The sequence below is a fragment of the Rhineura floridana genome, chromosome 1 (genome assembly GCF_030035675.1).
Source record: "Rhineura floridana isolate rRhiFlo1 chromosome 1, rRhiFlo1.hap2, whole genome shotgun sequence".
Classification (NCBI taxonomy): domain Eukaryota; kingdom Metazoa; phylum Chordata; class Lepidosauria; order Squamata; family Rhineuridae; genus Rhineura; species Rhineura floridana.
Window position 1 is genome coordinate 28,285,833 of NC_084480.1, and position 11,292 is coordinate 28,297,124.

The following is an 11,292-nucleotide window of genomic DNA, read 5'->3' on the forward strand; positions in this document are numbered from 1 at the left end:
AGACTCCCATTGCACCCAATGTGGCTTTCCTCCCAGGAAAGTGTCCATAACATTACACCCTATAAAAACCCTGAAACATTCTTCATTATTTGTACTCATGATAGTATTGGGGCAGTTATCTCGTGAGTATGCACCAGTAAGGTATCCCCCTCGTATTAAAGCAAATCATCCTGGGGAGTGAACTGCATCACTGTAGGGTTCAAATCTAAGCCCCCTTCTCAGGAAGGGCGAGCTAACACACCCCTCAGCCCTAAATAGGAGTGCAAGCTTTAGCAATTCAATTTACCTGTTAGTGGTCCAGCCAGATACCAAAACATACAATAGACACACACAAAACTTGCTTGATCAAGAAGGGATCTCTGAACTGCAGAGACAGGAGTCTGTCAGGGCAGAGAGCAATGTTTATTAATTGACAACACGCTTATATAAGATTCATAAGCAAAACAAAGTATAATATTAAAATCATAACAAAGGGAATACAGTATTACAGACTTACAAAGATAAGCAAGCACAACTTTTTATCCTTGTTACATTTCTGCAAAGAGAGAGATTGATAAAGTTCATATACTTGTCAATCAAAGGAAACTTATTAAGAGATTAGAAGTAAGAAAAGGCGAGGAAAAAGATCAGATTGACACCCAAAGAGATAAAGATGTTACTAAGTGCCTATGAAAGTTATTTTCACTCAGTAGTGTGACGTAAATCTTATGGATAATCTTCTAGTAAGATATTATGAGAATGCTTCTCGCTTTATGCTGACTTTGCTATAACGTGCAAAATGTGTGTAGGAACATAAGACAGAGAGAAATAGCAACAATCAAAAGGGATACATTTTATCTCTTTGTCCAGGATGTTACAGCCTTACAGGCGCCTCTGGATGTTGTTTCCCACGGGAGGAGAAACGAAAGTTAGAGTCGTGTTCCCTATCTTCCCTAAGTTCCATGATTCATTGTGGCACTAGCTCTGACCATAATGTAATATTTCTTGACAACTCTTGACAACTCTTGGGGCCTAGGAAATAAAAGATTTCCTAACATCACCACGGGAGGGACTCCTACTAACCTATTTGCACATTCCTGGAATGCTTGAAAAGGGCTAATTCCAGAATCTTTTGTGTTTCTTCAATAAACTGTATGATTTGAGTACTGTTGACTCTGTAGCATATTCCCATCTGGGCACCAAACAGAGCTTGGAAGATTACTTTTAAAAAGTAATAAATTACAGTTACATGGCCCAAAAATTAGTAATTACAGTTACAATTACAATGGCTCTGAAAGTAACTGATTACTTTACTTTTTCTCAAAAGTAATCACTACAGTTACATTTCAGTTACTTTTTTAAAAAAAATCTACAAGGGGCTGGCCTTGGCTGCTGTACATCTAAGTAGCCTAAAACAACATTAAAAATAAACACACACATACAGAGGTAGTAGAATAATACTTTTTATCCATAAGATAGCAATGGTGGTCTCTCCACTGGTAAGGGAGGTGGGGAGGGAGGCAGAGGCCACTACTCAGATCTTTGCATGTCAATCCAAGTGCAACCCCCCTCCCCCCCCTCAGCCAGCCAGCATAATCTCTCTCACTCAACCACCTCCCGGACCCTGCCCTGCCACCAACTAAGGGACACTCACCCAAGCAAACATTTTCCCCTGAGATGCAAAAAAGTTAAAGTACTGCAAATGCAGCACAGTAGCCAGAGAGGGTGGTGGAGGCCACTTTATGTGCCAAGTGCAAACACACACACAGACACGTTGTCATCTTTCACCTCCACAGTTCTTTATCTCCATTCTGCTTCTGCCTCATTCTCCTCCTTTATCCATGTTCTTGCCCTCTGTCTCCTTTTCCCCTCCACTCCATTTTTTAAAATTGTTTTCTCCACTCCACCCCGTCTCACTCTCCACCTCCTCCCTTGTCGCCTCCTACCCACCCACAGATCATGACAATAATGAAAGTTAAAGAGGAAAGCACAAAAGCAGGACGACAGCTGAACGTCAAGAAGACTAAAATAATGACAACAAAAGATTTATGTAACTTTAAAGTTGACAATGAGGACTTTGAACTTGTCAAGGATTATCAATACCTCGGCACAGCCATTAACCAAAATGGAGACAATAGTCAAGAAATTAGAAGGCTAGGACTGGGGAGCGCAGCTATGAGAGAACTAGAAAAGGTCCTCAAATGCAAAGATGTATCACTGAACACTAAAATCAGGATCATTCAGACCATGATATTCCCAATCTCTATGTATGGATGTAAAAGTTGGACAGTGAAAAAAGTGGATAAGAGAAAAATCAACTCATTTGAAATGTGGTGTTGGAGGAGAACTTTGTGCATACCATGGACTGTGAAAAAGACAAATAATTGGGTGTCAGAACAAATTAAACCAGAACTGTCACTAGAAGCTAAAATGATGAAACTGAGGTTATCATACTTTGGACACATCATGAGAATGTTGGAAGTGGGGCAAGAGCAACTCCTGTTTTGTTCTTTTGTTTGTGTTCCAGAAGGGAGATAGAGCAAGGGTCCTCCAGATGGATAGGCTTGTTTATCTTTACCTGTGATGCTCTGACTGACTTCCTTCTGTCGCTAGACTGTTAAGTCTTTAGGGAAGCTTACCTGCCCCTCCTCCTTCTGCCCTTTCCACTTCCTTCCTTCTCTGTCTCTGCTCTCTCTCCTAGCATGGGGCTAACTCCTGCACCTGGGTGTTACGCCTCCAACTTAGCTAGTTAGTTAGAACTAGGTATGCCTTTCTATCTACTATGTATTTCTATAAATAAACTAGCTTTTCTTATTTTACTAAGTCTCAAGTCTCAGTGATGCTGATGCAGGGTAAAAGCCTGCTTTCTTAGGTAAACGCACACACACGCTGGCACACTCGCATTTCAACATCTGCTGTTACTCTGCTGCTGCTGCTGCTGCTGTGTTGTTTTAAATTTAAGCACACAAACACACACAGCGCAACAGAGAAGACATGATTCACTAGAAAATACAATAATGCTGGGAAAAACAGAAGGGAGTAGAAAAAGAGGAATGCCAAACAAGAGATGGATTGATTCCAAAGGAAGCCACAGACCTGAACTTACAAGATCTGAACTGGGTGGTTCATGAAAGATGCTATTGGAGGGCTCTGATTCATAGGGTCTCCATAAGTCGTAATCGACTTGAAGGCACATAACAACAATGGTTTGCAACAGGAGTAAACATTCAGTTGTACATGGTAATACTGGAATGTAGCTCAGCCAGTGCAGATCATAATTCTTGGACGGCTCTTGTTTCTGCCTATCTGTACTTGTCATCAGAAGAAAGTTGCTTGATGTCTAGACCAGAGCTTGGAAGATTACTTTTAAAAAGTAATAAATTACAGTTACAATTACTTGGCCCAAAAAAAGTAGTAATTACCGTTACAATTACAATTGCTCTGAAAGTAACTGATTACTTTACTTTTTCTCAAAAGCAATCACTACAATTACATTTCAGTTACTTTTTAAAAAAAACTCCTACAAGGTGCTGGCCTTGGCTGCTGCACATCTAAGAAGCCTAAAACAATATTAAAAATAAACACACACACACACACAGGGGGTAGTAGAATAAAAAATTTTATCCATAAGATTAACATAATGGCATAACAGAATCTCACATCCCCCCAAGCAATGAAGATACCCCAACTCTTGAAATCAAATTTTACACTTGAAATGCTTTTATAATATGTTTCTGTTATGTCTCAAAAGAACAAGATGCTCAAAGAGCATGTCAGACAAGGAATGTCTTTTTACAGTCATTACGTTGCCACCAGTACTGAACAGGCGTTCTACCGCGGCGCTTGAAGGCATGCCTGTGTTGTGCTGCAAAAAACACCGCAGCACACGTGGAAAGCCATGGAGTGATGACACTTCCCTGCTGGGAGACCTCAGGTACCTCACCAGTTCCTCCTCAGCAGTGTCCACTGCTGACTACTTGCCCTGGGGCAGAAAGTTAAAGAAGTCATCTTCTAAGTCATCTCCTTCCTGGTCTTTATCTGAAGACTGATCACTGTCCTCATTAAGTACACCCATCTTTATTTCAGCTTTCAACAAGGCTTCCATTGTGTATCTAAGAAAGAGAGAGGATATGTTAACACATATATGTTAGGAAACCATCATCTGCTCTTCATTTCCTGATGCTTGTCATGTCCCCTGGTTCAGGGTCCAGCCTGAGCCTGTGGATGATGACATGGAAGGTAGAAAGGTGACCAAGTCACCACACTCATGGGGCAGCACAGCAGACCCTTAAGGATTACCTGCAGCAACCCAAGGTTATGATGAGGAGCCCCAGGAAGAAAAGGCCCAGCCCCTGCCTACCACCTTAAGCCCTCTGATGCCTCCCTTGAGACAACATTTCCCTTGGAGTAATCCACCCAAAGGGCTTCCCTAATGTTCTTACTTGTTGGTATGGGTGGTGGCCTGACACGATTCCAGCCAATCTAGTTTGAAGCAAGGGTGTAGGCAGGCTGCCAGAAGAAGCCTCTTGTCCTCCCAGATAGCTGCAAACCGCTTTCTTAGGGCTTCACGCACACCTCTCAGCAGCTGAAAACAGTATGTGTACCTCTCAGGTTTGTTTTCCGGTCCTTCTAACTTGCGGTCCAGATTGCAGAGCGTTGGTAGCAAATACCCCATGAACATGCCGTTCTCCCGTTGCAGGATATCTAGGGACTGGGCTAGTGGCTCCATAATCTCTGTGTATTCCTGTACCACTTCAATCTCAGCAGCTGTGATCCTGGACAAGGAGCAGCGGTCCATTATGGCATGCATTTTTAGTGGCACAGTTGACAGGAGCTCATGTAGTTGCTTCAACGCATCAAAGGTGGAATTCCACCTGGTCTTATTCGGTACCTTCAGATACACACCACATTGCGCACGGATATACTCAGCAATCTGGGCTGACTGGTTCTGCTTGGACCACAACTTGCTGCACTTTCCCATCAAGGAACGAAACTGTTTCTTGAAAGGACCAAGAAGACTACTTTTGGAGGAGTCAGAAAGCATGGCCTCTATTTCTTGTGTTGCCACAAGGTTGAGGGTGTGGCTAGCACATCTCTGGTGTGGTGGTAAAACAAAATCCTCTCCTGGGTCTGCAGCTTCTTCCTCTGCCTCAGGTCCTGTGTCCAGGATCTCACAGATAGGCACAAACTCCACCTCAGCCTCCTCCTCCTCCTGGTTATCACCATCATCGTCACTGGTGCCTGCAGCTTCCACTGGTTCTTTGGCCATGAAAACTCTGAACGCTTTCACAAAGTTGGAGCCATTGTCTGTAGTAGTGCACATAACTTTGTTGTGGATCCTGTACTGCACATGTACATCATGCAGTGCTTTTGAAAGGACATCATATGTATGGCGCCCCTTCAGACGCTTACAAGCCAAGGCCCCGACCTCACGTTTCAGCGTAGTTGGGTTGATCCAGTGGGCTGTTACCCCAAAGTAACTCTTCTTGCCATTGGTCGAACAATCTGCAGTGGTTGCTATATATGCCACAGCACCCATTCGGTTTGCAAGAGTTTCTCTCATGTGGCATGCTCTCTTCTCAATTCTGTCTCTCAGAGTCTTGGCACATATGATGGTGAGATCTTTGGGGAGTCCAATGTGAACCAGATTAATGAATGATGGTTTGTCCACAGTCTGAAGTGGTAATGTCTCCTCTACAATGAAATCAATGATTCTCCTGTCGAGATTGCTCTGGGTGACAGGCTCCCTGCCAGATCCCCACCTCTCAAGGGTTGTCTGCTGCTGCTTCAGCATTTTGGGAGGAGGGGTGTCATGCATTGGTTCAGGAAGGCCACGTCTCCTTGCCTTTATTGCTTCTTCAATTGCTCTCAGCTTCTCAGGGTGTGCCCTCTGAGGAAGAAGAACAAAGCATAAATCCAAGAAAAATGGAAGAGGAACTTCACAATTTAAACATAAATAGACAATGGACAGACACTCTTTGAGGACCAGCATGACAAAGGCTTACCTCAAAATGTTTCTTCACATTGGATGAGGAGGAAACAGCTGATCTCAGATTTTTGATCCTTGGAAGGCACCCCATGCTGCAAGATGCCCCAGTCAGAGTGGAAGTAAGCAGGTCGATAGCACAATTAAAAGAGATCCTATTTGCATCATTTTTGCTCACTGAATAACCCTGCCTGGGCCAGTCTAACCTACTATCTCACAGGGTTGTTGTGAGAACAAAACGAGGCTAGGGTTCAAATCCCCACATAGCCATGAAGCTCACTGGGTGACCTTGGGCCAGTCACTGCCTCTCAGCCTCATGAAAACCCTATTCATAGGGTCACCATAAGTTGGAATCAACTTGAAGGCAGTACATATATTTTTTATTTTGAATATGATGATTATGATAATAAATATGCAGCATTTCAAATTAATTCTGTATGAGAAGCATTCCATGCCAAGCTTGGAAAACCAAGGATGAGGTATAAAATGTAGACAAAAATACTTTTGACAAAATGCCGTTTATCTTTTATATCTATATCAATAATTAGCAATACAGCTGAATGATGTATGTAAAGTATTTTTTCTTTCCCTTTTCTTTTTTATTAATATTTTAGTACTACTGCTAAAGTTCTGATGAAAGAATAAAGCATTCATTAGCCAAATTCAAATGATTAGAACACATCACATAAATTCCACTGAAGTTGGAGTTTTTGCCATAGAAAATGAAAAAAAACATATAACCTATGATAGCCCAATAGACAATCAGAACTAATATAAAACCCTATTGCTTCTCATTTGCAAATCTTGCAAGATCTAAGGTAACTCTAGATCATGTGAGTTCAGGTGATGCATGTTATGTACATTTGTATAGATATTAGCAGAGATTGTCAACAGTCTCTCTCTCTCTGGGACTGGGAATCTCTCTCTTTCTCACAGAACATGAGTTTGAGAGCTGGGGGACTGAGAGGAGGAGCTGCAAGGACCCTACTTCTCACCTCATCTCTGCCAAGAACAAAAAAGTCAGCCTTAAGCCATTTATTATACGCCTAATGATTTATTATTATTATTATTATTACTGAGACAGTTTTTGTCCCACATACAATTCAGTCTTGTGATTAAACAGGACAAAAATACAAATAAAAAGAAAGATGGAGTTCAAATAAATATACAATAAAAAGCTAGCCGGCATTTTAAAAGGCAGGAGTGTTCTGTCTGGATAAATACAGCACACAGGTATGCATATGAACAAGGGGGAGAGTTCAAAAAGGGGGGTAAGGAGCTTGGAAAAGTTACTTTTTTGAACTACAGCTCCCATCAGCCTAATCCAGTGGCCATGTTGCCTAGGGCTGATGGGAGTTGTAGTTCAAAAAAGTAACTTTTCCAAGCTCTGAGTAGGCCGAAGTTTCAGAAGTGCCTTGTGATTGATGGGGGGCGGCGGCAGCAAAGGCAAGGAGAGGCAGTGGGAGGGGCAGAAGGGGCCATGGGGGGGCAGGGGGGGCAAAAATGCCACAGGGGGGCGGAAGGGGCTGCAGGGGGGCACACACACACACACACAAATCATCATCACTCACCTCCACAGCTCTTCGCCATTCTGCTGCTGCCTTCTCCTCTGTTGTCCTTGCCCTGGCTTTTTCCTCTGGCGTCCATTTTTTCCTCTCAGACGCTAGCAGGCCCTGCCTATTCACCTCTTCCCTCGTGCCTCCTAACACAGATCACGAGGGAAGAGACAGTCTGCACAGAGGTCCAATCAGTGTGAGGCACATGTCTTGTGTTAACCAATCACAGCCAGGAGCTGACTTCCCCTTGTTCCCGCCCCCAAGTAACGTCCAACCTAACGTGGAAACGTTAAAGTTGCAGCTGAAAAGTAGGAAAATTATTAGTCGTTCCGTTACTTGCCAAATGTAATGGAATTACCCACTCGTTATTTAAAATTGTAACTAATTACAAGTAACTCGTTAAAAATAACGAGTTACTTCCAAGCTCTGGCACCAATTACTACCATAGCACACCATCACTTGTGGTTCAAGACCCACATGCATGGGCAGTCACTAACATGTGTAAATGAGGACATGTGGAAGACCTGGGATGGACAACAAGAAGGGGAGGAAGAGAGCCTCTGTGCTCCTAGCGATTAGGTTTACATAGCGCCTCCTGTGCGTCATATTTTTTGAAATATTTTATTGATCCCCCCCTCAAAGGAACAGTATAAATAATCCAGACAAAATGAAAATATAAATCCAAAGAAGAACGGAACATCCAACATTGTCAACTCTGTGGAGGCCTGTTTTAATGTATGGCAATCACATTGCCCCCTGCAAAAGCAAAAAAAAAATCTTACAGAAATCCTGTGCTTTATCTTAAGACTGCTTTGGACTATAAACTTTGGAGTTTTTCCATTATCTCCTGTTCTGTCTGCCTCTGTCTGTCCCACAGATGGAGGGGAAATTAATTCAGCTCACATTTCCTGAACCTGAAAGATCCTCTTACATCCTATATTCCCAGTTGATCATGGCTGCCTTGCAGGTGAAGGCCTCCTGCAGATACCATCTCATCAGGAGGTCTGTTCTATACAACATAGGCCTTATCCCAGTCTGTGTCTGTGTTGGAATTGCTTTTTAATGTTTTTAAATCTTTTTTTCAAAACAATATGTTTTTAACCTATTTTTTTAAGATGTCTTGAAAGCTTTTTTAAAAATGTTTTTAAAGATGTTTTGTTTTAATGTATTTTGAAGTCTGTTTCTATGATGTTTTAAAGTGTTTTTAGTGCTTCTGTTTGCCGCCCTGGGCTCCTGTTGGGAGGAATGGTGGGATATAAATCAAATAATAAATAAATAAACAAACAAACATAGGATGCTATATAGAGTTTTATAGATGTTTTTCGTGTCTTTCACTTGTTTGCTGCTATAGGCTCTTTCTAGGAGGAAGGGCAGAATATAAATTTAGAAATAAATAAATAAATAAGGCTAATTTGTATTTCCTGAACCAGTAAGTGAACCAAAACACAGCTATCCTTTGAAATCTGCACCTTTCTGAATTTTATGATGCAGTTCTATAACCAAAAAGTGTGCACAAATATATATATATTAGTGAAAATAACGTACAGAACTGTGTTATATTAGAAAAAAATGCTTGCAAAATGCAAAGAAGAAGAAGGAAAGGCAATTAGACAAATACATGGAGGATAAGGCTACCAATGGCTACTAACCCTGATGGCTAAAATCTGTTTCCACAGTGGGAGGCAGCATGCTTCTAAATACCAGTTGCTGGAAACCACAGGAGGAGAAAGCACTGTTGCACTCAAGACCTGCTTGCATGCTGCTCATGGGCATCTGGTTGGCCACTGTGAGAACAGGATGCTAGACTAGATGGGCCACTGGCATAAGAACATAAGAACATAAGAACATAAGAACATAAGAACATAAGAACATAAGAACATAAGAACATAAGAAGAGCCTGCTGGATCAGGCCAGTGGCCCATCTAGTCCAGCATCCTGTTCTCACAGTGGCCAACCAGGTGCCTGGGGGAAGCCCGCAAGCAGGACCCGAGTGCAAGAACACTCTCCCCTCCTGAGGCTTCCGGCAACTGGTTTTCAGAAGCATGCTGCCTCTGACTAGGGTGGCACAGCACAGCCATCATGGCTAGTAGCCATTGATAGCCCTGTCCTCCATGAATTTGTCTAATCTTCTTTTAAAGCCATCCAAGCTGGTGGCCATTACTGCATCTTGTGGGAGCAAATTCCATAGTTTAACTATGCGCTGAGTAAAGAAGTACTTCCTTTTGTCTGTCCTGAATCTTCCAACATTCAGCTTCTTTGAATGTCCACAAGTTCTAGTATTATGAGAGAGGGAGAAGAACTTTTCTCTATCCACTTTCTCAATGCCATGCATAATTTTATACACTTCTATCATGTCTCCTCTGACCCGCCTTTTCTCTAAACTAAAAAGCCCCAAATGCTGCAACCTTTCCTCGTAAGGGAGTCACTCCATCCCCTTGATCATTCTGGTTGCCCTCTTCTGAACCTTTTCCAACTCTATAATATCCTTTTTGAGATGAGGCCACCAGAACTGTACACAGTATTCCAAATGCGGCCTCACCATAGATTTATACAACGGCATTATGATATCGGCTGTTTTATTTTCAATACCTTTCCTAATTATTGCTAGCATGGAATTTGCCTTTTTCACAGCTGCTGCATACTGGGTCGACATTTTCATCGTGCTGTCCACTACAACCCCGAGGTCTCTCTCCTGGTCAGTCACCGCCAGTTCAGACCCCATCAGCGTATATGTGAAATAAAGATTTTTTGCTCCAATATGCATAATTTTACACTTGTTTATATTGAATTGCATTTGCCATTTTTCCGCCCATTCACTCAGTTTGGAGAGGTCTTTTTGGAGCTCTTCGCAATCCCTTTTTGTTTTAACAACCCTGAACAATTTAGTGTCGTCAGCAAACTTGGCCACTTCACTGCTCACTCCTAATTCTAGGTCATTAATGAACAAGTTGAAAAGTACAGGTCCCAATACCGATCCTTGAGGGACTCCACTTTCTACAGCCCTCCATTGGGAGAACTGTCCGTTTATTCCTACTCTCTGCTTTCTGCTTCTTAACCAATTCCTTATCCACAAGAGGACCTCTCCTCTTATTCCATGACTGCTAAGCTTCCTCAGAAGGCTTTGGTGAGGTACCTTGTCAAACGCTTTTTGAAAGTCTAAGTACACTATGTCCACTGGATCACCTCTATCTATATGCTTGTTGACACTCTCAAAGAATTCTAATAGGTTACTGAGACAGGACTTTCCCTTGCAGAAGCCATGCTGGCTCTGCTTCAGCAAGGCTTGTTCTTCTATGTGCTTAGTTAATCTAGCTTTAATAATACTTTCTACCAGTTTTCCAGGGACAGAAGTTAAGCTAACTGGCCTGTAATTTCCGGGGTCCCCTCTGGATCCCTTTTTGAAGATTGGCGTTACATTTGCCACTTTCCAGTCCTCAGGCACGGAGGAGGACCCAAGGGACAAGTTACATATTTTAGTTAGCAGATCAGCAATTTCACCTTTGAGTTCTTTGAGAACTCTCGGGTGGATGCCATCCGGGCCCGGTGATTTGTCAGTTTTTATATTGTCCATTAAGCTTAGAACTTCCTCTCTCGTTACCACTATTTGTCTCAGTTCCTCAGAATCCCTTCCTGCAAATGTTAGTTCAGGTTCAGGGATCTGCCCTATATCTTCCACTGTGAAGACAGATGCAAAGAATTCATTTAGCTTCTCTGCAATCTCCTTATTGTTCTTTAGTACACCTTTGACTCCCTTATCATCCAAGGGTCCAA

The 11,292-nt window shown here is 42.4% G+C and overlaps 1 protein-coding gene across 5 annotated transcripts in view; it reads right to left on the minus strand.

The window, feature by feature from the left end:
- FYB1 (FYN binding protein 1) overlaps positions 1-1,660 on the minus strand; it is a 76,319-nt gene extending 74,659 nt beyond the window's left edge. For all 5 annotated transcript variants that reach the window (XM_061616879.1, XM_061616907.1, XM_061616899.1 and 2 more), the window contains exon 1: positions 1,634-1,660. In XM_061616879.1, the coding sequence (XP_061472863.1) occupies positions 1,634-1,645 (12 nt within the window). In that variant the 5' untranslated portion in view covers positions 1,646-1,660. The remainder of the gene's footprint in view (positions 1-1,633) is intronic.
- Positions 1,661-11,292: the final 9,632 nt, after the last annotated feature.